We start from the raw sequence: 27,331 nt of genomic DNA, 5'->3' as shown, positions 1-27,331 counted from the left end.
AATACTGGAGATACTTGTGAAATAATGAAAATAAAGAGAATTATGTAATAAATAATTTAGTAGGACACTCATGATTATAGACTGAAACCGAAAAAAAGCTGAAATACAAACCGATAAAAATAATCTATAATAATACTAATTAAATTGAAATAGCCCACCAATCTGAAAACTGAAAACTAAGGCTTAACCTCCCAAACGCCAAATCTAATCGATCCCCTATCCGACTATAAGGAAGAACAAATTTGGTTTTGCTCAAGGTCGGTCTTGAGATTTTGGAGGGCTTGGGCAAAACAAGAACAAGGGCCCCTTATATATTACCTTCAACTTTTTGTTATAAGTTTCTAGATGCAAAGTCCTTGATGATGATATCAACAGGGAGTGCCTAACAAACAGACGTCTGATTCCTATTTGGGCTCAGGTCGGGTTTTTTGGTCCATTGTCGTGTTGCCATCTGTATAGATTTCAATTAGTCTAAAATCATCAGTCCCGGCCCGCTGCTAATAGAAGTCGTGCTTACAAGCATCAGTTGATGCGCTCTGATACGTCTCCAATGTATATATAATTTTTGATTGTTCCATGCTATTATATTACCTGTTTTGGATGTTTATGGGATTTGTTATACACTTTTATATTATTTTTGGGACTAACCTATTAACCGGAGGCCCGGACCAAATTGTTGTTTTTTTCCTATTTTAGTGTTTCACAGAAAAGGAATATCAAACGGAGTCCAAACGGAATGAAACCTTTGGGAGAGTTATTTTTGGAATGGAAGCAATCCAGGAGACTTGGAGTAGACGTCAGGGAAGCAACAAGGAAGCCACGAGGCAGGGAGGCGTGCCCTACCCCCCTGGGCGTGCCCCACACCCTCGTGGGCCCCTCGTGGCTCCCCTGACCGACTTCTTTCGCCTATATATGTCCATATACCCTAAAAACATCAGGGAGCACAATAGATCGGGAGTTCCGCCGTCGCAAGCCTCTGTAGCCACCAAAGACCAATCGGGACCCTATTCCGGCACCCTGCCGGAGGGGGGTCCCTCACCGGTGGCCATCTTCATCATCCCTATGCTCTCCATGACGAGGAGGGAGTAGTTCACCCTCGGGGCTGAGGGTATGTACCGGTAGCTATGTGTTTGATCTCTCTCTCTCTCTCTCGTGTTCTTAATTTGGCACGATCTTGTTGTATCACGAGCTTTGCTATTATAGTTGGATCTTATGATGTTTCTCCCCCTCTACTCTCTTGTAATGGATTGGGTTTTCCCTTTGAAGTTATCTTATTGGATTGAGTCTTTAAGGATTTGAGAACACTTGATGTATGTCTTGCCGTGCTTATCTGTGGTGACAATGGGATATTCACGTGATCTACTTGATGTATGTTTTGGTGATCAACTTGCGGGTTCAATGAACTTATGCATAGGGGTTGGCACACGTTTTCGTCTTGACTCTTCGGTAGAAACTTTGGGGCACCCTTTGAAGTACTTTGTGTTGGTTGAATAGATGAATATGAGATTGTGTGATGCATATCGTATAATCATGACCATGGATACTTGAGGTGACAATGGAGTATCTAGGTGACATTAGGGTTTTGGTTAATTTGTGTCTTAGGGTGTTATTCTAGTACGAAATCTATGATAGATCGAACGAAAAGAATAGCTTCATGTTATTTTACTACGGACTCTTGATAGATCGATCAGAAAGGATAACTTTGAGGTGGTTTCGTACCCTACAATAATCTCTTCGTTTGTTCTCCGCTATTAGTGACTTTGGAGTGACTCTTTGTTGCATGTTGAGGGATATTTATATGATCCTGTTATGTTATTATTGTTGAGAGAACTTGCACTAGTGAAAGTATGAACCCTAGGCCTTGTTTTGAAGCATTGCAATACCGTTTGTGCTCCCTTTTATCATTAGTTACCTTGCTGTTTATATATTTTCAGATTACAAAAACCTATATCTACTATCCATATTGCACTTGTATCACCATCTCTTCGCCGAACTAGTGCACCTATACAATTTACCATTGTATTGGGTGTGTTGGGGACACAAGAGACTCTTTGTTATTTGGTTGCAGGGTTGTTTGAGAGAGACCATCTTCATCCTACGCCTCCCACGGATTGGTAAACCTTAGGTCATCCACTTGAGGGAAATTTGCTACTGTCCTACAAACCTCTGCACTTGGAGGCCCAACAACGTCTACAGGAAGAAGGTTGTGTATTAGACATCACGCTCGCTGCTATAACAGAAGCCTTGCTTACGGGAGCTCTAATAGATGTGAGGAATAGGCCAAGTAAAGCGGTGTGTAGAGGAGAAAAATGAAATAATCAATAATACATACAATGAAAAGCAAAGCTTAAAAAATAGAATCAATGACTGATATTACTAGTACAGATTGAGAAAATACAGATGATATAGAGCATAGCTAGGCGATTGGTTGTGTTGGAAATATGCCCTAGAGGCAATAATAAAAGGATTATTATTATATTTCCTTATTCATGATAATTGTCTTTTATTCATGCTATAATTGTATTATCCGGAAATCGTAATACACGTGTGAATACATAGACCACAACATGTCCCTAGTGAGCCTCTAGTTGACTAGCTCATTGATCAACAGATGGTCATGGTTTCCTGACTATGGACATTGGATGTCATTGATAACGAGATCACATCATTAGGAGAATGATGTGATGGACAAGACCCAATCCTAAGCATAGCACAAGATCGTGTAGTTCGTTTGCTAGAGCTTTTCCAATGTCAAGTATCTTTTCCTTAGACCATGAGATTGTGTAACTTCTGGACACCGTAGGAGTGCTTTGGGTGTACCAAATGTCACAACGTAACTCGGTAACTATAAAGGTATACTACGGGTATCTCCGAAAGTGTCTGTTGGGTTGACACGGATCGAGACTGGGATTTGTCACTCCGTATGACGGAGAGGTATCTCTGGGCCCACTCGGTAATGCATCATCATAATGAGCTCAAAGTGACCAAGTGTCTGGTCACGGGATCATGCATTACGGTACGAGTAAAGTGACTTGCCGGTAACGAGATTGAACGAGGTATTGGGATACCGACGATCGAATATCGGGCAAGTAACATACCGATTGACAAAGGGAATTGTATACAAGGTTGCTTGAATCCTCGACATCGTCGTTCATCCGATGAGATCATCGAGGAGCATGTGGGAGCCAACATGGGTATCCAGATCCCGCTGTTGGTTATTGACCGGAGAGCCGTCTCGGTCATGTCTATGTGTCTCCCGAACCCATAGGGTCTACACACTTAAGGTTCGGTGACGCTAGGGTTGTAGAGATATTAGTATGCAGCAAACCGAAAGTTGTTCGGAGTCCCGGATGAGATCCGGGACGTCATGAAGAGTTCCGCAATGGTCCGGAGGTAAAGAATTATATATGGGAAGTCTAGTTTCGGCCATCGGGAAAGTTTCGGGGGTCACCGGTATTGTATCGGGACCACCGGAAGGGTCCCGGGAGTCCACCGGGTGGGGCCACCCATCCTGGAGGCCCCATGGGCTGAAGTGGGAGGGTAACCAGCCCCTGGTGGGCTGGTGCGCCCCCTTCCTTGGGCCCCCTGCGCCTAGGGTTGGGAACCCTAGGGGAGGGGGCACCTCCACTTGCCTTGGGGGGCAAGGCACCCCCTTGGCCGCCGCCCCCCTAGGAGATCCCATCTCCTAGGGCCAGCGCCCCCCCCCCCCCTGGGGACCCTATATATAGAGGGGGAAGGGAGGGCAGCCGCACCCTTGCACTTGGCGCCTCCCTTCCCCCTTGCTACACCTCTCTCTCCCACAGACGCTTGGCGAAGCCCTGCCGGGATCCTTGCTGCATCCACCACCATGCCGTCGTGCTGCTAGATATTCATCAACCTCTCCTTCCCCCTTGCTGGATCAAGAAGAAGGAGACGTCACGCTGACTGTATGTGTGTTGAACGCGGAGGTGCCGTCTGTTCAGCGCTAGGATCTCCGGTGATTTGGATCACGACGAGTACGACTCCCTCAACCCCGTTTTCTTGAACGCTTACGCTCGCGATCTACAAGGGTATGTAGATGCACTCCCCTCTCTCGTTGCTAGATGAACTCATAGATTAATCTTGGTGAACGTAGGAAAAAAATTATTTTATGCAACGTTCCCCAACAGTGGCATCATGAGCTAGGTCTATGTGTAGTTCTCTTTGCACAAGTAGAACACAAATCTGTTGTGGGCGTAGATGTTGTCAACTTTCTTGCCACTACTAGTCTTATTTTGCTTCAGTGGTATTGTGGGATGAAGCGGCCCGGACCGACCTTACACATACGCTTACGTGAGACAGGTTCCACCGACTGACATGCACTAGTTGCATAAGGTAGCTAGCGGGTGTCGGTCTCTCCCACTTTAGTTGGAGCGGATTCGATGAAAAGGGTCCTTATGAAGGGTAAATAGAAGTTGACAAATCACGTTGTGGCTTTTTCGTAGGTAAGAAAACGTTCTTGCTAGAACCCTATTGCAGCCACGTAAAAGATGCAATAATAATTAGAGGACGTCTAACTTGTTTTTGCAGCAATTGCTTTGTGATGTGATATGGCCAAAAGTTGTGATGAATGATGAATGATATATTGTGATGTATGAGATCATATTCTTGTAATGGGAATCACGACTTGCATGTCGATGAGTATGACAACCGGCAGGAGCCATAGGAGTTGTCTTAATTATTGTATGACCTGCGTGTCAATGATTTAACGTCATGTAATTACTTTACTTTATTGCTAAACCGTTAGCTATAGTAGTAGAAGTAATAGTTGGCGAGCAACTTCATGGAGACACGATGATGGAGATCATGATGATGGAGATCATGGTGTCATGCCGGTGACGAAGATGATCATGGAGCCCCGAAGATGGAGATCAAAGGAGCTATATGATATTGGTCATATCATGTCACTACTATTTGATTGCAAGTGATGTTTATCATGTTTTTGCATCTTGTTTACTTAGAATGACGGTAGTAAATAAGATGATCCCTCATAATAATTTCAAGAAAGTGTTCCCCCTAACTGTCGCCGTTGCAACAGTTTGTTGTTTCGAAGCACCACGTGATGATCGGGTGTGATAGATTCTAACGTTCACATACAACGGGTGTAAGACAGATTTACACATGCAAAACACTTAGGTTAACTTGACGAGCCTAGCATGTACATACATGGCCTCGGAACACAAGAGACCGAAAGGTCAAACATGAGTCGTATGGAACATACGATCAACATGGAGATGTTCACCGATGATGACTCGGATCATGTAACACTTAGATGACTAGAGGGATGTCTAATCTGAGTGGGAGTTCATTAAATAATTTGATTAGATGAACTTAATTATCATGAACTTAGTCTAAAATCTTTGCAAAATGTCTTGTAGATCAAATGGCCAATGCTCATGTCAACATGAACTTCAACGCGTTCCTAGAGAAAACCAAGCTGAAAGATGATGGCAGCAACTATACGGACTGGGTCCAGAACCTGAGGATCATCCTCATAGCTGCCAAGAAAGCATATGTCCTTGAAGCACCATTAGGTGACCCACCTGCTCTCCTAGCACTGCAAGACGATTTGAACGTTTGGCAGACTCGTGCTGATGATTACTCCCACGTTCAGTTCAGCATGCTTTACAGCTTTGAACCGGGGCTCCAAAAGCGTTTTGAGCAACACGGAGCATATGAGATGTTCGAGGAGCTGAAAATGGTTTTCCAAGCTCACGCCCGGGTCGAGAGATATGAAGTCTCCGACAAGTTCTATAGTTGTAAGATGGAGGAAAATAGTTCTATCAGTGAGCACATACTCAAAATGTCTAGGTTGCACAACCGCCTGTCCCAGCTGGACATTAACCTCCCAAACGAGGCGGCCATTGACAGAATCCTTCAGTCGCTCCCACCGAGCTACAAGAGCTTTGTGATGAACTACAATATGCAGGGGATGGTGAAAACTATTCCTGAAGTATTTTCAATGCTGAAGTCAGCAGAGGTAGAAATCAAAAAGGAACATCAAGTGTTGATGGTCAATAAAACCACCAAGTTCAAGAAAGGCAAGGGTAAGAAGAACTTCAAGAAGGACGGCAAGGATGTTGCCGCGCCCGGTATGCCAGTTGCCGGGAAGAAGTCAAAGAATGGACCAAAGCCTGAAACTGAGTGCTTTTATTGCAAAGGGAAGGGTCACTGGAAGCGGAACTGCCCTAAATACTTAGAGGACAAGAAGGCCGGCAACACTAAAGGTATATGTGATATACATGTAATTGATGTGTACCTTACCAGTGCTCGTAGTAGCTCCTGGGTATTTGATACCGGTGCCGTTGCTCATATTTGTAACTCAAAGCAGGAGCTGCGGAATAAGCGGAGACTCGCGAAGGACGAGGTGACGATGCGCGTCAGGAATGGTTCCAAGGTCGATGTGATCGCCGTCGGCACGCTACCTCTGCATTTACCTACGGGGTTAGTTTTAAACCTCAATAATTGTTATTTAGTGCCAAGTTTGAGCATGAACATTGTATCTGGATCTCCTTTAATACGAGATGGATACTCATTTAAATCCGAGTATAATGGTTGTTCTATTTATATTAGAGAAATGTTTTATGGTCATGCCCCGATGGTCAATGGTTTATTCTTAATGAATCTCGAATGTAATGTTACACATATTCATAGTGTGAATACCAAAAGATGTAAAGTTGATAATGATAGTCCCACATACTTGTGGCACTGCCGCCTTGGTCACATTGGTGTCAAGCGCATGAAGAAGCTCCATGCTGATGGACTTTTAGAGTCTCTCGATTATGAATCATTTGACACATGCGAACCATGCCTCATGGGAAAAATTACCAAGACTCCATTCTCCGGAACAATGGAGCGAGCAACCAACTTATTGGAAATCATACATACCGATGTGTGCGGTCGAATGAGCGTTGAGGCTCGCGGAGGATATCGTTATGTTCTCACTCTCACTGATGACTTGAGTAGATATGGGTATGTCTACTTGATGAAACACAAGTCTGAGACCTTTGAAAAGTTCAAGGAATTTCAGAATGAGGTAGAGAATCAACGTGACCGAAAGATAAAGTTCTTACGATCAGATCATGGAGGAGAATATTTAAGTCATGAATTTGGTACACACTTAAGGAAATGTGGAATCGTTTCACAACTCACGCCGCCTGGAACACCTCAGCGTAACGGTGTGTCCGAACATCGTAATCGCACTCTATTGGATATGGTGCGATCTATGATGTCTCTTACCGATTTACCGCTATCATTTTGGGGATACGCTCTAGAGACAGCTACATTCACTTTAAATAGGGCTCCGTCTAAATCCGTTGAGACAACACCGTATGAATTATGGTTTGGGAAGAAACCTAAGCTGTCGTTTCTAAAAGTTTGGGGATGCGATGCTTATGTCAAGAAACTTCAACCTGAAAAGCTCGAACCCAAGTCGGAAAAATGCGTCTTCATAGGATACCCTAAGGAAACTATTGGGTATACCTTATACCTTAGATCCAAAGGCAAGATCTTTGTTGCCAAGAACGGATCCTTTCTGGAAAAAGAGTTTCTCTCGAAAGGAGTAAGTGGGAGGAAAGTAGAACTTGATGAAGTACTACCTCTTGAACCGGAAAGTTGTGCAGCTCAGGAAAATGTTCCTGTGGTGCCTACACCGACTGGAGAGGAAATTAATGATGATGATCAAGGTACTTCGGATCAAGTTGCTACTGAACTTCGTAGGTCCACAAGGACACGTTCCACACCAGAGTGGTATGGCAACTCTGTCCTAGAAATCATGTTGTTAGACAACGGTGAACCTTCGAACTATGAAGAAGTGATGGCGGGCCCAGATTCCAACAAATGGCTTGAAGCCATGCAATCCGAGATAGAATCCATGTATGAAAACAAAGTATGGACTTTGACAGACTTGCCCGATGATCGGAGAGCGATAGAAAATAAATGGATCTTTAAGAAGAAGACGAACGCGGATGGTAATGTTACCATCTATAAAGCTCGACTTGTCGCTAAGGGTTATCGGCAAGTTCAAGGGGTTGACTACGATGAGACTTTCTCTCCCATAGCGAAGCTGAAGTCCGTCCGAATCATGTTAGCAATTGCCGCATACTATGATTATGAGATATGGCAGATGGACGTCAAAACGGCATTCCTTAACGGCTATCTTAAGAAAGAACTGTATATGATGCAGCCAGAAGGTTTTGTCGATCCTAAGAATGCTAACAAGGTGTGCAAGCTCCAGCAGTCCATTTATGGGCTATTGCAAGCATCTCGGAGTTGGAACATTCGCTTTGATGAGATGATCAAAGCATTTGGGTGTATGCAGACTTATGGAGAAGCCTGCGTTTACAAGAAAGTGAGTGGGAGCTCTGTAGCATTTCTCATATTATATGTAGATGACATACTTTTGATGGGAAATGATATAGAACTATTGGACAGCATTAAGGCCTACTTGAATAAGTGTTTTTCAATGAAGGACCTTGGAGAAGCTGCTTACATATTAGGCATCAAGATCTATAGGGATAGATCGAGACGCCTCATAGGTCTTTCACAAAGCACATACCTTGATAAGATATTGAAGAAGTTCAATATGGATCAGTCCAAGAAAGGGTTCTTGCCTGTATTGCAAGGTGCGAGATTGAGCTCGGCTCAATGCCCTACCACGGCAGAAGATAAAGAAGAGATGAGTGTCATCCCCTATGCCTCAGCCATAGGATCTATTCCGTAAGTTTGGTAGGAAGGTACCAAAGTAATCCCGGCAAGGAACACTGGACAGCGGTCAAGAATATCCTGAAGTACCTGAAAAGGACAAAGGACATGTTTCTCGTTTATGGAGGTGACGAAGAGCTCATCGTAAAGGGTTACATCGATGCTAGCTTCAACACAGATCTGGATGACTCTAAGTCACAAACCGGATACGTGTATATGTTGAATCGTGGAGCAGTAAGCTGGTGCAGTTGCAAGCAGAGCGTCGTGGTGGGATCTACATGTGAAGCGGAGTACATGGCAGCCTTGGAGGCAACGCATGAAGCAATATGGATGAAGGAGTTCATCACCGACCTAGGAGTCATACCCAATGCGTCGGGGCCGATCACTCTCTTCTGTGACAATACTGGAGCTATTGCCCTTGCCAAGGAGCCCAGGTTTCACTAGAAGACCAGGCACATCAAGCGTCGTTTCAACTCCATCCGTGAAAATGTTCAAGATGGAGACATAGATATTTGCAAAGTACATACGGATCTGAATGTCGCAGATCCGTTGACTAAACCTCTTCCGCGAGCAAAACATGATCAACACCAGAACTCTATGGGTGTTTGATTCATCACAATGTAACTAGATTATTGACTCTAGTGCAAGTGGGAGACTGTTGGAAATATGCCCTAGAGGCAATAATAAAAGGATTATTATTATATTTCCTTGTTCATGATAATTGTCTTTTATTCATGCTATAATTGTATTATCCGGAAATCGTAATACACGTGTGAATACATAGACCACAACATGTCCCTAGTGAGCCTCTAGTTGACTAGCTCGTTGATCAATAGATAGTCATGGTTTCCTGACTTTGGACATTGGATGTCATTGATAACTAGATCACATCATTAGGAGAATGATGTGATGGACAAGACCCAATCCTAAGCATAGCGCAAGATCGTGTAGTTCGTTTGCTAGAGCTTTTCCAATGTCAAGTATCTTTTCCTTAGACCATGAGATCGTGTAACTCCCGGACACCGTAGGAGTGCTTTGGGTGTACCAAACGTCACAACGTAACTGGGTGACTATAAAGGTATACTACGGGTATCTCCGAAAGTGTCTGTTGGGTTGACACGAATCGAGACTGGGATTTGTCACTCCGTATGACGGAGAGGTATCTCTGGGCCCACTCGGTAATGCATCATCATAATGAGCTCAAAGTGACCAAGTGTCTGGTCACGGGATCATGCATTACGGTATGAGTAAAGTGACTTGCCGGTAACGAGATTGAACGAGGTATTGGGATACCGACGATCGAATCTCGGGCAAGTAGCATACCGATTAACAAAGGGAATTGTATACGGGGTTGCTTGAATCCTCGACGTCGTGGTTCATCCGATGAGATCATCGAGGAGCATGTGGGAGCCAACATGGGTATCCAGATCCCGTTGTTGGTTATTGACCGGAGAGCCGTCTCGGTCATGTCTACGTGTCTCCCGAACCCGTAGGGTCTACACACTTAAGGTTCGGTGACGCTAGGGTTGTAGAGATATTAGTATGCAGCAAACTGAAAGTTGTTCGGAGTCCCGGATGAGATCCCGGACGTCACGAGAAGTTTCAGAATGGTCCGGAGGTAAAGAATTATATATGGGAAGTCGAGTTTCGGCCATCGGGAAAGTTTCGGGGGTCACCGGTATTGTACCGGGACCACCGGAAGGGTCCCGGGGGTCCACCGGGTGGTGCCACCCATCCCGGAGGGCCCCATGGGCTGAAGTGGGAGGGGATCCAGCCCCTGGTGGGCTGGTGTGCCCCCCCCCCCTTGCGCCTAGGGTTGGGAACCCTAGGGGAGGGGGCGCATCCACTTGCCTTGGGGGGCAAGGCACCCCCTTGGCCGCCGTCCCCTAGGAGATCCCATCTCCTAGGGCCGGCTCCCCCCTGGGGACCCTATATATAGAGGGGGGGAGGGCAGCCGCACCCTTGCACTTGGCGCCTCCCTTCCCCCTTGCTACACCTCTCTCTCCCGCAGACGCTTGGCGAAGCCCTGCCGGGATCCCTGCTGCATCCATCACCACATCGTCGTGCTGCTGGATCTTCATCAACCTCTCCTTACCCCTTGCTGGATCAAGAAGGAGGAGACGTCATGCTGACCGTACGTGTGTTGAATGCGGAGGTGTCGTCCGTTCGGCGCTAGGATCTCCGGTGATTTGGATCACGACGAGTACGACTCCCTCAACCCCGTTCTCTTGAACGCTTCCGCCCGCGATCTACAAGGGTATGTAGATGCACTCCCCTCTCTCGTTGCTAGATGAACTCATAGATTGATCTTGGTGAACGTAGGAAAAATTTTATTTTATGCAACGTTCCCCAACAGGTTGGCAATACATACATGAAAGCTAACTGAAGAAAAAGATAGTGAAAATAGATGGCTCATAAAAAGATTCCAGTAGATTGAAGCAAACACAACAACTATAGTAATATAAAAATTGCGCATGGAGAACGACTTATACTTCAGAAAAAAGCACATCATCGCCCTCTTAAATAAAATCGAGCAACTCTCTTGTTGATGATCATTATCATATTGAAATCCACGAATGCATTGCGCCTGAAAGTGATTAGTACAGCATTGCCTTCCCCATCACAAACTCCTTCGGCCCCTCCTTAAATTTGATTTGGCCGTCCTTAAAAGTCTTATATACAACAGTGGTAATGCTCCATGTTCCCAAGTGTATTCCAGCTAGCCCCTCCTCGTGATATTGAATGGTAATTTCTGTGATGCCCGTGGGTTGCATACATCAGAAAAAAAAAGAAAAAAAAATAAGGTGTCAGTCGATGAGCAACAAAAGTATTATTATTAAAAATTGAAACTAGTTATGACTATGCGCAGAAGATACAAAAAACTAAGAACTGATAGCAACATAAGCACAAAAATGTTAATCCTTAGGGTTAATCAAGACTAATAACTGAAAGATATTGATCCTTAGAAGGGTATTGACAACTAACTCTAAAGACTACGAACTGATAACTGAGACTAAGAAATGAAGAAACTAATGAAGAATGACACTAACTGACGGAACTGGAAGAAATGATACCTAACTCTGAAACTACTTAGAGAAATAACTACACGATTGAAAACTGAAGCATGACAGAAAAACCTATGAATATCTTCACGGATGCACTGGTTGGAACAGATCAAACCAAGACTATGTTTTGGGAGAGAATTGCAGACTAGTACAACAACACCATGGAGGTGCAATCAAGTCGTACGCGAGGTTCTCTTGGGTATCGTTGGTGCACCATTCACGACCAATGCAACCGATAGTCCGGTTGCATGAATCAACTGAATCATGCACCACCGAGCAGTGTGAAAGTGGCGGAGTATGGCCCCTACATCCAAGAACTATTCAAGCATTGGAACAACAAGTTCGGCCTCAAGCCCTTCATGTTGCATCATTATTGTAAAGAGCTATGCAAGAACGAGGAGTGGATCTGAAGGTACTCAGAGACCACTCCAAAGAGATCAAGGTTGAGCATGTCCATTGAGGAGGAGGATACGTATCCACCATATCTACTTTTCCAAACACTTCTGCTCTTGCTTTGGACTCTAATTTGCATGATTTGAATGGAACTAACCTGGACTAATGTTGTTTTCGGCAGAACTACCTTGGTGTTGTTTTTTGTGCAGAAATAAAAATTATCGTAATTGGATGAAACTTGGCGGAGATATTTACTGAATATATAAAAATAGTGGTGCAAACATCTACTAGAGGTGGGAACCACCTGCCCACAAGGTAGGGGGCGCGCCTACTCCTGCCCCCAGGGCGCGCTCAGCTGCCTTGTGGGGCCCACAGGCGTCTATCTAACCTAATTTCAACTCCATATATACACCGTCTTCCTGAGAAAAAAATTAGGGACAAAGAATCATCGCTTTTTATGATACGGAGCTACGGTCACCTCTTATTCTTCCTTGGGAGGGCTATTCTCAAGTTCATTCGGGGCTCCGGAGAGGGGGATTCATCACTGTCGTCATCATCAACCCGTCTCCATCAACAACCTCATGATATTCACCACTGAGAGTGAGTAATTACATCGTAGGTATACTGGAGGTAGATAGAGATGTATGAGATTTGTCATGTAATCAAATCAATTTGTTCGGTCTTGATCCTTAGTATCCACTATGTTCTGAGATTGATATTTCTATGACTTTGCTATGCTTAATGCTTGTCACTAGGGTCCGAGTGTCGTGATTCCAGATCTGAACTATTATGTTTTTACGGATATATTTGATTTCTTGATCTTATCTGCAAGTTATATGCACTTGTTATTGTTTTGAACTGTAGACCCCAAGGTGACAATAATTGGGATACTCTCAAGGAACGACTGTAATTTGAGGAGTTCATATATTCACAATATGTGTTAATGCTTTGTTCTGGTTTCTATTAAAAGGAGCGCCTTAATTACCATTAGATTTCCATTAGGACCCCGCTGCCATGGGAAGGTAGGATAAAAGATGGCATGCAAGTTCTTACTGTAAGCATGTATGACTATATACGGAATACAAGCCTACATATCATTGATGAATTGGAGTGTATCAGTCTAGGTTGTGACTATAACATGATAAATGTCATCCAGATATCCATCACTACTCTGTGCCTACGCTTTGCTCATATTGGTTTTGCTAAGTTACTACTATCATTGTTGATGTTACACTTGTTACGAATGTTGGGTTCTATGATAGCGTGCGTCGACTGCAAATTAAAATTTTCCTACGCGCAGAACAACCAAGAACATGCTACGGGAGATGGATCACATATCGTTACCACTAGACACGCAGTGTCGTGCAGCGGAAGAAGAGTTGGGGTAGCGCGTCTGCATGGATCGTCCCTCCTCGTCCGATCTCCCTCGAACAGTCGGTCATCGGTTCCCACGTACAGGTTCGTCGGAGCGGCGCAAGTGCACCGCCTCTAACGGTCTCCGCACGTACAGGAGGAACACCGTGCGGCGGACTGCTAGGTCCGATCACACAGTCGGCGACGAGTGGAGGTGGCTATTCGCAACACACGCAAACCCTAATGATAACACCGAAGCGATCAACCAAATGAGTGTGCCGCACCTCCACTTTATATAGGCGTCCCCCACGGGCTCAACACTTGGGCCTCGCACGGACCCTAAAGCCCAAAATTTGTTCGGCCGGGATCCAAGTCCGAGTAGGATCATATCTGACTCGTGGAGTCTGATCCGGCATCACAGGTTCCTTCCCTTAAGCGCGTGACCTCTTAGGTTCAAGTCGGCTTGGTCGCAGGTCGGATCACCTTCGACATGCTCGGCTGGTAGCAGCCTCTAGCAAGGCGTGCCGACCACCGAGCAGACAATGAAGCTGGTTGGCGAACCTGTACATCACACTTTCATTCCTTTTGCCACACGATATATGTTGTCGGGCTCAAGGTGAGTCTGTCCTCCTTGTGCTAGCCCGACCCCTTTCTCGTTCTAATGATGCCAACCACAAATCGGATTATCTCATAATCCTTGTCGCATGGCCATGCTTATCCTGGTCAGATCACATGAGGGGCCCATAGTATATCTCTCCTGACCGGAGGGGCAAATCCCATCTTGCTCGACTATGTCTCGCAGCATGGGTCTGAACAAGTCTGAAACCTACCTTTGTAACTACCTAGTCACGGAGTAGCGTTTGGTTGGACCAAAGCAGGTCTGTCATCATCCCGAGTACATGCGCCAGCTCAGGTCTTAGGAAATAGAACGTATGTTGTACTAGAGACTCACAGATGACATATCGCTGCGTCTCATAGTTGGATCTGTCCGACTCAGACCTTATCTCGACTCGGATCCGACTATGTCGAATCCAACCAGATCCTTCTGAGTCCATATTATCCGGTTAGCATCCAATGCCCCATGGCTAGTGAGACCAAGCCATCAACCGTGTCATATGCTAGTTTAGTCGGCTGCGCGCCCACACAGCCCTTTCGACTAGGGACATTTTAGGACAGTAATCATGCAATGCATAGTCCCACAACAAGTCATGTACTTGCTTATATATATCATTGATAATGTCCAAGGACTATCTTTATTCATAAACACATAGGAAATATCATCATACATGATTGCCTCTAGGGCATATCTCCAACAATGAAAACAGTTACTATTACTACTATTATGACTATTGCTATCAAGTTATTGTGCTACTAATAATTTGCTGCAAGAGTTTGCTTCTCAGGTGTGGTTGAATTGACAACTCAACTGCTAAGGCTTATAAATATTTTCTGGCTCCCGTTGTGTCGAATCAATAAATTGGGTGAAATACTACCCTCGAAGACTGTTGCAATCCCCTATACTTGTGGGCCACCCAGACTATTTCCTGATGCCGTTACCGGGGAGCATATCTCTATTTATTAAGTTCACTTGGGAGTTAAATATCTGCTGCAATTTATATTCACCATGAAGAATCTGAGAGACTCTAAGACCAACATCATGCCCTCTAAGACGAGGGGAGTTAAGGAACTGTCAACTCGGTCTACACTTGAGTCACCTACTATTTTAAGTCAAGTTGTGACACCACCACCTGCTACTCAATCAGAAATGTCACAAGTAATAGACACTGATTCTGCTATTGATAATACTCATGATAATGCTTCTACTATGTTTGATAAACCAGTGTCACTTCTTGAATTACTTGATGCTCATATTGCTAAACATGCGCCTTGCCCGGATCTCCTACTCAATTTGAACTGACGCTCCGGCGTGAGCATATCATACGTGGTTTTCTTTGACCTAACCATGGCGAAGCCTGAGGGTCTGGGAAGACCGTCGGAGCGGGAGAGAGGTGGATGGGCTCAGGCTGGCGGCGAAGAGAAACAAGGTGGATGCGGCTATGGTTGCGGGACGCCGACCGACGGCCGGATTTGACCTTGGGCGGTGAGCTGGAGCGGCGCCACGCGGCGTTCACACCCCCCACCGGAGGAGACGTCCGCCGGACCGCCGGGTTTTGGGGCAATTTCGTGTGGGACCCCATCATCGGTACGACGTGGCGAACGTGTTCTGATGCCCCCATATCCGTCATACATTTGGGTTGGGGTGCCAATCAACCCGGGCGTTTGAGGCCCTTTTGAGGCGCCTGTCTTGGTCGCTTTTTTGTGATCGATCCCTGACCAAGTTGTCTGCCCGGGCATATGAGGGGGTTTGGGGTGCCCGGCTGTAGATGCTCTTAGAGCCCATTCAGGCCCAGCGAGTGGGCCTTGTATTTCAATTTGAACCCTCACTTGGTTTCCGTGATGGCGCCACCTTGTCGCTGACAAAAAGTGCACGGATTCTCCGTATAAAATCAAATGGTGTGAGAGTTAGTTAAGACTTAATTAATTCCCACCTAAATGAGAGATAAACACATCACTCTCATAACTAAATATACCTAGATATGTGATAAAAGATATTGTGCTAAAAGATTCTCTTTTAATTAAGAAAAGACTTTTTTTATCTTTATCCTTCGCCTGGGGAGTATCAGCTATTACCATCTTGGGGTACTCCCGGTGCTCCAAATTCACAAAAAAAAATCTTAATGTTACAAATATATCTAAAAAAATATATGAATGTTTACAAGGAATTTGACTATAATTCCTAAAAATATTAGGTTAAACTCAAAACACACACTGAGAAACAAAATGTGGCATGGATAGTGTAAAAAAAAAGGCCAAAGCAATATCGACAATATTCACATGTGGATTTCACTTTTTTGTTTCGCAAATGTGCATTCCAAGTTTGGACCTAAAGTATTTAGGTGTTGTGGTTACATTCCTTACGAGCATTCATTTTTTCAGAATATTTTTTCTGAATTTGGAGCACCGGGAGTAACCTGATCACCTGATGCTTTCCCATCCTTCGCCGTTTATCTCTCAAGATAACATTGTACACCCCTTAAGCACCGAAATTAGCAACAGAAGCCGTATCGAAATTTCGCGTAGGGCGGTGGGCACCAAATGGACATATATCGCGCGGCACGTGCACTCCACCTCACATAGCCAGGGGCCAAGTGGCTAGCATAGGACACGCCCCACGGACCGCAACACCACCGCGAATCCTCGAGCCGCCCACCGCCTCCGTCGTGACCAGGGCACGTAGCGCCCATGCACGGCCACCATGCCCACAGCCTCCCACGTAGCTCACGCCACGCATCGCCACTTCACCAGCTACAGCATCGCGTCGTCTACATATGAGGCGCCATAGCCTCCCGTTCCTTTCACAGACCGCGCGAGGTCGACGAGAAAGCAGCAAACAAAGACTTGCAAAAATGGCGGTGGCGACGGCTCGGTGGCTCGTCCTGTCCCTGCTCGTGTCCGCCGCGGCCGCGGCGCATGACACGAAATGGAAGGCCGGGGCTGCGGTGGGCGGCCAGGTCGTGGAGAAGGAGCGGCGGAGGGTGGTCGCTCAGAGCGAGGCCGGCACGGTTACGGCCGCGGACGTCGCCGACGCGGCGGGCACCGTGTACCGGCTGCAGTTCATCACCATGGACCCCGGCGCCCTGTTCCTGCCCGTGCAGCTGCACGCCGACGCAGTGTTCTACGTGCACAGCGGTACGTAACGTCCATGAACGAACGCTGTCTGCAAGTGCACGTGTTTTGTGTGACTAAACTTATGTCGTGATTTTCTGGGGCCAGGGCGGGGCAAGGTGACCTACATCCAAGAAGGGGGCAGCGAAACAAGCTCCCTGGAAATACAGCGAGGAGACGTGTACAACTTGGAGCAGGGCAGCATCCTGTACATCCAGAGCTACCCCAACGCCACCAGAGAGCGTCTCCGGATCTACGCCATCTTCACCAGCAACGCCATCAACTGCGACGACCCATCGGTACCTACAGACCGCTTCTATGTTTGGTGATCTACTTATTCATTCTTGCGATACTGACGAGTGAGTACTTGGCCACAATATTGCAGCACCCCAAGTCAGAAGCATACTCGAGCGTCAGCAATCTACTGAGAGGATTTGAAGTAAAGATTCTTCGACAGGGATTTGGGGTAAGTAAATTTAGTACGAATGAGTATGCACATGTCTTGCATAGTTGCATCACATCGATTACATGAATTGTTGGTCTTGTAAGGTTTCCGCTGAAGTGGTGGAGGCAATCCAATCGGCCAAGAGCCCACAGTCGATTATAACGTACAATCCAGACCAGGAGAAGGAAGAGAAGTCGAATTGGACGGAAGAAATCTTCAACGCGCTGTGGGGCGACGAGTCCCCACTGAACAAGAAGAAGAAGAAGGATAAGCACAAGAAGAAGGACAAGAAGGACGACAAATCCAAGAGCGAGACGTTTAACTTCTACTCCGGCAAGCCGGACGTCAAGAACTGCTTCGGATGGAGCAAAACCATGACCAACAAGGACCTGCAGAACCTCAAGGGGTCCAACATTGGCATGTTCATGGTGAACCTGACCACGGTAAGTGGGCAGAAGATTCTTCGCTCACTGTTGCGTTGAGTAGCTCTTCAGTTCTCGTGCTAACATAAAAAGTGTTTGCACTGATCAATTTTGCAGGGGTCGATGATGGGGCCTCACTGGAACCCGAAAGCCACGGAGATCGCCATCGTCACCCACGGATCAGGGATCGTGCAGGTGGTATGCCCGAGCATCCCGTCGGGCACCGGAGGCGGTCACGGCCACCACGACGAGGGTGGCCGCGGGGGCGGCGATCACGGTCACCACGATGAGGGCGGCCGCAGGAGAGGCGATCACGGTCACCACGACGAGGGCGGCCGCGGGGGCGGCGATCACGGTCACCACGACGAGGGCGGCCGCAGGGGCGGCGACCACGGGCAAGGAGGCGTAGAGTGCAAGAATTCGGTGTTCAGAGTGAAGGAAGGCGACGTGTTCGTGGTGCCGAGGTTCCACCCGATGGCGCAGCTGTCCTTCAACAACGGGTCGTTCGTGTTCGTCGGGTTCAGCACCCACATGGGGGAGAACAACCCGCAGTTCCTGGCCGGGGAGCATTCGGTGCTGCAGGTGATCGGCAAGGAGATAGTGGCGCTGGCTCTGGGGCAGAAGAACACGACCGCCGTGGAGAAGCTGCTGTCGGCGAAGAGCGGGTCGACCATAATGGCGTGCATCTCGTGCGCGGAGGAGCTGGAGAGGAAGGCGGAGCAGGAGGAACAGGAGGGCGGGAAGGGGGAGCGGGAGCGGGAAGAGGAGGAGAGGGAAAGGAAGCAGAGAGAGGAGGAAGAGCGGAAGAAGCGAGAGGAGGAAGAGAGGGCGAGGAGGGAGAAGGAAAGGAAGCAGAGGGAGGAAGAGCAGAGGAAACGGGAGGAAGAAGAGAGGGAGAGGAGAGAGGAGAAGGAAAGGAAGCAGAGGGAGGAGGAAGAGAGGGCGAGGAGAGAGAAGGAAAGGAAGGAGAGGGAGGAGGAAGAAGCAGCGAGGAGGGAGCAAGAAGAGGAAGAAGAAAGGAGGAGAAGGGAGGAGGAAGAAGGTGGCGGAGGCCAAGGCGGAGGAGGAGGTGATGATCCAAGGGAGGAGGAAGAACGGCGGAGGAGGGAGGAGGAAGAAGGCGGCGGAGGAGGTGACGATCCGAGGGAGGAAGAGGAAAGGCGGAGGAGGGAGGAGGAAGAGGGCGGCGGAGGCCAAGGAGGACGAGGAGACGATCCGAGGGAGGAAGAGGAACGTAGGCGGAGGAGAGAGGAGGAGGAAGGCGGCCGTGGCGGAGACGACCCGTGGGAAGAGGAGGAAGGCGACTGGGGAGACACCACCAAGTACCGCGCGGCCAAGAACCTGAAGAAGCGCTACCGTGGTCGCAAGGGCGCCGTGTTCCAGAGCGCCTGAACAGCCGCCGTTCCAGACTTCCAGTCACCTTGCACGGTCTCTGCTCTACCCATTCCCCGCGTACCGCTGTACGAATACTGGTGGCCATCCTAGTTGTGTGGCTCTGTTCAGTCTACTGTAGTCTCTACTCGTAGTTTTGTTGGGTCCGTCGTTGCCACAATGCCACTGTGTCTTTCTGTAGCTGGTGTATAGAAGAAGAGCTTGTGGATTATGCCTACGTACGTATAAATAAAGGAGCTGTTCATCGCAGTGCATTGGATGCTGACCACTGGTGCATAATCTCCTTCCGTCCCGGAAATCCGCTCATAGAACAGTGAAATTGAAGAAATCGTGAAAGAGAGGAACAAATTCTCTATCTGCTGGAAAGTTCATCCCGTCCTTGCTACTACATGTTACAGTTTCTGATTACTGTGCTGTTGTTGAATTGTTACGTTTTGATGAGTTACTCATTTGTAGACATGAAATCAGTTGGATTCCAGGTACAGTGAATTTAGAAGAAAGGCTTTAAAATTACGAATAGATGCTCATACTCAAGCGATGCTCCTACTACGACGGTGTCAAAAAACGGTTTTTATATAAGTTATAAAGAGGAAGTATTTGTGTTGTATAGTGATTCCCAGCGATGGCCGATGAGCGTGCAAAACCATTAATACCCACTGCAAAAACAGAGAGCATAACTGATCGCATAGCAGAATTGGTTCCGGAAGTATCAGTCAACGGCAAAACATCTGTACAAAAATGTTAATCCAGCGACTTGACATGAGTTAAATCACAGACATCATCGAAACAACTGAGTAACAGACTCCCTCAGACAGGTATAGCGATCCCCTTGCTCGACATGCTGTCAAGGATGTCGTTCAGTGCTTGGCACAATCCAGCAATCTGCAGGTGTGGCAAAGTTGTTGCAATCCATGATTAGAAACCGATGGAAGCGTTTTCCTGATAGTAGTTGTAAACGTAGCAGGTGCTTGTGGAGAATTTTTTTGGTGTACAGTGCACGAAGGCAAGTGCAAGTGCATACAGTTCTATCAAGGCTAGTTTCTCGCTTTAACTAAATTTTTAAAAAAAATGGTTAAAACTAGGAAGAAATGAAATACAAGGCTACCTAACCTGTTGGTCCCACTGCTGTAGCCCTTCGGTGTCATCCTCAAAGTGTATCACAGCTTCAACCTGTGGAACAAAGATGTATGCATGAATTTCAGACTGATAACATAAAGATGTGGTTAAATAATTCCAGAATTTCGTGAGCAATAGCAGATAGTGAATGCCAAGAAAGAGAGCCCATAAAATACCTGATCAATTGAACCCCGCATTCTGTCTTCGCAGATCATTCGACATGCTATCTTCTCAGCCTGCCAGTAGAGAAGTCAATGGTAAGAAGGCTCAAAATTTAAATGGTATCCTAGATTAAGTTTCAGAACTCTGCACCCTGTATGTGTATAGCAGTAGAAACCGAAATAAGAACAAAGGAGCTGAGCCTGACAAATATTTCCATGTTTTGGTTGTAAATTTAATATCCTCCGTTATTGCTATACACAGCATTGCGTGTTCCCTTTTACAAGCCACAAACAATATGGCAAAATATTGCAGAGTAGAGTTCATGGAAATGAAAGAAACAACACATGCACAAAGAATTTACCTTTCTAGGGTCAATGCCCAACAATGTTCCAAGCTCCTCAAAGCTGCAGAAATGAATTGATGGTCTGTTAGGTTGAATAAACCAATAATTAATGTACAACAATATCCATGAATACTGACCTGATATTGGTGTAAAGTTTACTGGCACTAAGGAGATTATGCTCAATCATCGCCCGGTCAAGCACAGTAGACTTGTCTGGCAGAAGGGCTTTCTGTTGAACAGTAGAGAAACTCCAGTCAGGAATACCATAAATGAGAACTTATTTTCAACAAGGTACAGATGACTAAAAGTTTCCCTACTTGATGCGGCTTCAGCTCCTCTGCAAATGCATCAATTTCTGGTTTCCTCAAAATCCTTTCAAGAAATACCTGAATATTGGAAAAAGTGCAGACCCTATCAACAAAGAGAACTTATATTCCAAACATAATGCCAGGGGAGTATATCAATGTCAGATACCTTCTGCAGTATTGGATATATCTTGAGCTTCGAGCATCTTTCGTCCTGGAAGGGGCAAATTATTATAACATCATGCCATAAGTCATAGCTTAGGAGTCATTATGATAAGATACACTGGAAAATAAAAATATTTGCACATTACTAAGGTAACCATTATGTTTGTTTCAGGCGGCATAGCTAAAAGATCAAAAGACTTTCATTAAGCAAAAATAAGATGTATAGGTTGCTAAAAGACCAAAAGACTTTCATTCTGCAAAAATAAGATGTATAGGTTGCCTGCCAGTGGGCAGTTTAAAACTGTGGTGGAAGATGTTCATGCAAAAGAATTATCAAAAAAGGTTAAACATAACTGGTTCACAGGATTATGATATTAGTAAGTTGGTACCAAACTGGAAAAAGTTATAGAACAGCGTGTTTTTAGACCTTGGATGAGTTTAGCAAAAAGTAGGTTTAACAACCCTGGGTTCCCACCAGTGGCAAATCTAGCACGACAAAGAAGGGTAGGTTCAATACATCAATTCCTAAGCCTAATTAGCAAATGTATAGCAGTTGTTGCATGTAAAACACCTCAATATAATTTTGAAGTGGTAATGTTTAGCTAGTAGGATTTTTAGCCTGTTAAAGCCCCCCTAGTAGAATCGCCACTGGTTCCCACACATCCAGGATGCAATTAGTTTATTTCACGTTAAATTGATCAGATAACAGGGGAAGACAATATGATGAGTAGCAAATTAAAATTGTTACCAACCAAAGAGAAAATAGAGACGACATGAGGCATCACAAGCCCACTATGACAGTAAGGTAAAACCACAGCTCATCTAAGTTAAAAACTTAACCAGTTAGTCTAAAACTCAAAATAGTGACACACCTCCAACTCCAAAGAGAACAAGCAGATGGGATGGGGGGCAAGACCATGGTTATGGGTGGAGTTAGGCTGTTTGGATTGCGCCACAGCCAGCCCCGCCAATCGATGGGCAAGCCAAATAATTAACGGAGGACTCCCCCACCCGCGACGCGCCAACAATTTGGCGAAAATAGAACTGCATGAAGTGAGGTGTGCTGGACCCACAAAATAATTGGCATCCAACCAAACGTGCAACCAGATCTGGTCAACGACCAATTTTTTGGAAGGGCAGCTCACGGCTCCCATCCAAAGAGCCCCTTGAATACAGAGCTTGTTTACCATCTTGCCATTATTATATATGAACATTTCTCGGTACCCTGCGGGTGCAGGGATCGAAGCCTGGTACATCTATACTTCCGGGGCATTAATACCACAAGGGCAAAATTGACCACCGAACTCCTAATCGTCCAACGCCATATTTTGTTTTGCTTTGCCAAGACAGCTCCAGCAACATGTATTCAGATTATGGAGGGAGTACTCCCTCCATTCCAGTGAATAAAGTGCACGCGCAGCTCGAGAATCAAGTTTGACCGCCAAGTTTAACCAACAAAATGTGGGTTATGTGGAGCAAAAGTTATACCATTCAATTTGTATTTGAAAAAGACCAATGGTATAATTGTAAAGTCACATGATTTATACTCCCTCCATTCCAGTGAATAAAGTGCACGCGCAGCTCGAGAATCAAGTTTGACCGCCAAGTTTAACCAACAAAATGTGGGTTATGTGGAGCAAAAGTTATACCATTCAATTTGTATTTGAAAAAGACCAAGGGTATAATTGTAAAGTCACATGATTTATACTCCCTCCGTTCCTAAATATAAGTCTTTTTAGATATTTCAATATGGACTACATACGGATGTATATAGACATAGTTTAGAGTGTAGATTCACTCATTTTGTTCCGTATGTAGTCCATATTAGATCTCTAAAAAGACTTATATTTAGGAACGGAGGGAGTATATTATTGGTGAAATAAAAGATCAATGTTAAATCTCAACGAAACTACTCTGCACAGACAATGCACACACTAATTGTGTACGATGCCTACTTTGAACGGTTCTGATTTGCAAAATGATGCGATCTAATGGATGATTTGGTCGATCATACAAAATCGTAAAGAAAGCTTGCATATGTATAGCACTGCTCAAAACTCAAAATGTGTGTTCATGGAATGGAAGTGGTAATGACTTAAACCAGTGGGACTAAAACTATAAATAAATGATGTGACTTGCGTTGATGGTTTCCAAGTGGCAAAACAGGATCAAGAGAGAACTAAGATGATCATTATGGTTAGAAGTTACTGGAGCAATCAATGATAATAGAGCAAATAAAAAAGGTGTGAAACCACAGGACATTGAGATGAGCTAAAAGCCAATACCTTGTACAGTGTAGCAAGAACACGAGAGCGTTGTGGGCCAGCACCAGCCAATATTGTGCATGTTACAGCAGCACTAAGAGCTTGCTCAAGAGCATTTTCATCAATCTCTCTGAGAAAATACAGAAACAATGTTCCATCAAGATTTTTGAGAATAAAATATGGAAGCAATATCAGTTCCAAACACAACTAGCCAATAACCACTGCAGTATCTAAACATGAGTGTCAAGTAGGGTAATTTATTTCATACAATGAGCAAAATATTGAAATAGCAAGTGTGTAAAGTAGAGATTAGGCACCACTACACCAGCAAGGCAACAAAGGACCATAGAAGACAGAAGATTAAAAGGGAGTAAGCCTTACTCATCCCCAATTTGGCGTTGCTCAATCTGAGAGATACCATAGTATCGAAGTGCAGCTTCCAAGAATTTACGTTTTAGATCTAAAATTCTCGCATAGCAGACCTATAAGAGATATAAGAAGGGAACTAAATTGTTGTCCTTGGTTGTAGACAGATAGATTGTTAGACTGTTTCTGAACCAACAAACCTTGTACTGTAAGTTCAGAACTTCCTGGTTGCTGTTTGTGACCAAAAACGAGGCTTTGTTGATAAAAGCTTCAGCATTCACTGCATCATCATCCTACAAAACTAAGAACTACATTAGTCTAGCTGACATGCAAATGAGCCAATGACAACAAAGGCTAAACAGCACTAACCTCCAAATAGAGTCGCGCAATCTGGACGCACTTGGATAATTTGTTTGTGTCATCAAGCATCCTGGTTTTTTAGCAGATGGACAGATTTCCCAGAATTAGAAAAAAATTCATTGACATGTAAAGAGAGACAAAAGCTTGTTTCTACCTGATTCCTGAGTCCAAGTCAATGCCACTAAGCATTTGCGCTGCTCTCGACCATTGTTGTTCAGATTCATACAGTTCTGCAAGCTTCTCTCTGATCACCACCACCTGGATATAGATAGCAAGAAAAATTATACTGTTACAACACTTCTTTTACATAATAACAACAAGGTCAATCACGAAATCACCGAAGAAGATTTAATGAGCGGTTACAAAGCCCACAGAAACAGATATTAAGTCAGTTATTTGTGGTAGAGAAACAAATCTAGAGATTCACATTCTCTATGAGATTTACATGAAGCTGGAAGTGCAGTTTACATAGTTAAAAAAGGGGCGCCTAAGCAAGAGCTTAAGCGCGCCTAGGCTCTAGGCGTTGGCAAAACGCATTGCGCATAACTACGCTTAATCTGTGCATAACTGCGCATAAGCATGCGCTTTGGTCAGTAAAGCGCAAGGCGGTGGCAAAACGCACAATTAACGCCTAGCGCTTTTTTGAACTATGAGTAAATATCACATGAAATTCACCGGTTAATTTCTTTCACAAGATGACAAGCATGATGCAGGCATCCTTTGTACATTTTATCTGCACAGGTATATATTAGCCAGCTTCAGTCTACATAATCTTTCAAAACTAGGTATTTTGCAATATAAGCACACTTCATCTTGGTTTACTTTGATGGTAGCTACTACCTAGAAATATGAATATCTAAGACCTTTGACATGATTGCAATAAATAGAAATCATACTACTCCATAACTGCTAATTTTAGTGACTGTTCTCAGCAGCTTAACAAAGTTTAAACCCATGACATTATAAATTGCAACTTCAACCAGAACTACCAAACAGTAATACTAAATAAGTAACCCATAGATATTTAGATTTCTGAAATGCAATGCATAAGAGGGACATGATGCACGAAGCTATAGGTAGATATTCAGGTTTCTGCAATGCAACCCATATGAACATGGAATGAGTGGCAACAGTAATTCCCTATATTGCATTATTTTCTCTACTCACAGACAAGATCATGAGGTATTATAAAACTATAATCCTTAAGCAATAATTTTCCTGTTTATACCTAGTATCGAACTATCACACAGATAATCAAAATAAGTTAACCATGTAGGTTAATAAGCTCAAGGAATTGGATCAAATGGCTGATATGTGGCCTATAATGACTGGGCACCAAATCGATAGGTCTTCTTAATGGATTGCAGACTAACACGGCTTGTCAAAGCTGTGTAGTTGGCTGCCTATGCCACACGGAAATCTAAATGGTAGAGAGCATCAACTAAAAATGCATAACATTATCCTCAATACTTGCCTTTGCATACATAATCTAAGCTGAGACTGCATAAATGAGATAACAGGATGATATCATCTTCATGCATTGCATATTCCCTTGGACAAAAATTAGCCAAAGCCCAAATTGGCCACTCCAAACAAGAAAATCCCGTTACAGCAATAGCTCCATACGTACTACTAGTAGTTACTGGGTAAGTTCAAAATATTCAGTGGAAGGTGTGACCAACTGTCAAAACAAAAGTGCTGTGATAGCAATTTCCCAAAATCATATCATGGCATTACATAGTAGCTCTACAGGCTGTGCAGTACAACATACTACAACTAGAACAGAGCAATCTGGTACTTAAAATTAGCCTTCTATAGGAACCGAGGGGTGCCTACCTGCTCCTCGAAGGAGACCACACGAGGCTGGATCTGCGTGAGCGCGTAGTGGGCGACCTCCTTCTGAGAGTCCGGCTCCAGCTTCCCCAGCTCCTGCGCGAACGTCTGCAGCAGCTGCCGCGACACCACGAGCGGCACCTCATCCGACACCACTGCGCTCGCAACAATCCCGGCCATTACGCACAGAAAAAAAAAAACAAGTACCCAGAAATCTACGGCTAGGCTTTGAGTGAAGCGCGTTACTGTGGTTGAGGAAGCGCTTGGCCTGGGGGATGTCCGGCGGGGAAGACGAGATGACGGAGGCGAGGATGTGGCGGTACTGCTCGATCTTCTGGCGCTGGTCGGCGATCGCCGCCGCGCTTGCGAGGGCGCTGTCCATGGCTACCTCCGCACTCGGCTACCGCGGACAGCCGCAGGGGTTGGGGGTTGTCGCCGGCGTCGGAGAAGGAGCGGCCTAGGGTTTTGGCGTTTGATCTGCGGAGAAGATGAGGGGAAAAGCTATAACTGGGTTTTGCACATGAACTGGGTCGGATATATTCTGCTGGGGAGTAGGACGATGGGCCGCCTTGTATTTTTTTTTTCTATTAGTGGTGGACCGCCTTGTGTTTTATTAATAGGCCGCCTTGTTATTTGGGCCTAAAGTTTTGGTTTCGTCTTGCGACTCTATGGGCCAACTCAGCCTTCAGTTAGCCCAAAAAAAAAACTCAGCCTTCAGTTTATTTTTATTTCACCCCCTCCGAAAAAAAAACTCCCTAGAGGCTTGTGTGAACATTTAAACATGCTCATTCGGAAGTTTTGGTGGGGCGCACAAGATGGAAAGCGTAAACCGCATTGGGTTTCTTGGAAAACGATGACACAACCCAAGGGCATGGGAGGCCTCAGGTTCAAAGATTTTGA

At 45.3% G+C, this 27,331-nt stretch overlaps 2 protein-coding genes across 2 annotated transcripts; one reads left to right on the top strand and one right to left on the bottom strand.

Annotated features, from left to right (window-relative positions):
* The first annotated feature begins 16,945 nt into the window (after window positions 1–16,945).
* LOC123093119 (vicilin-like seed storage protein At4g36700) lies at window positions 16,946–19,763 on the top strand. Its single transcript, XM_044515026.1, has 5 exons — window positions 16,946–17,282; window positions 17,367–17,557; window positions 17,644–17,724; window positions 17,808–18,146; window positions 18,243–19,763. Exons 1-5 carry the CDS (start codon window positions 17,000–17,002, stop codon window positions 19,515–19,517), a joined length of 2,169 nt encoding a protein of 722 aa, XP_044370961.1. The 5' UTR covers window positions 16,946–16,999; the 3' UTR covers window positions 19,518–19,763.
* Window positions 19,764–20,147: 384 nt separating this feature from the next.
* On the bottom strand, window positions 20,148–26,975 carry LOC123093120 (COP9 signalosome complex subunit 4). The gene is made up of 14 exons (XM_044515027.1): window positions 26,678–26,975; window positions 26,435–26,586; window positions 24,753–24,856; window positions 24,608–24,668; window positions 24,439–24,531; window positions 24,254–24,354; window positions 23,894–24,002; window positions 21,613–21,657; window positions 21,456–21,524; window positions 21,276–21,367; window positions 21,157–21,199; window positions 20,810–20,869; window positions 20,628–20,687; window positions 20,148–20,399 (listed from the first exon to the last, which is right to left on the bottom strand). The coding sequence occupies exons 1-14, from the start codon at window positions 26,811–26,813 to the stop codon at window positions 20,325–20,327; spliced, it is 1,200 nt and encodes a 399-aa protein (XP_044370962.1). The 5' UTR covers window positions 26,814–26,975; the 3' UTR covers window positions 20,148–20,324.
* Between the last annotated feature and the right edge of the window lie 356 nt (window positions 26,976–27,331).

This window comes from Triticum aestivum, chromosome 4B, assembly GCF_018294505.1.
Source record: "Triticum aestivum cultivar Chinese Spring chromosome 4B, IWGSC CS RefSeq v2.1, whole genome shotgun sequence".
Taxonomy (NCBI): domain Eukaryota; kingdom Viridiplantae; phylum Streptophyta; class Magnoliopsida; order Poales; family Poaceae; genus Triticum; species Triticum aestivum.
The sequence above is the reverse complement of the archived record's forward strand: the minus strand, read 5'-3'. Positions and strand labels throughout refer to the sequence as shown.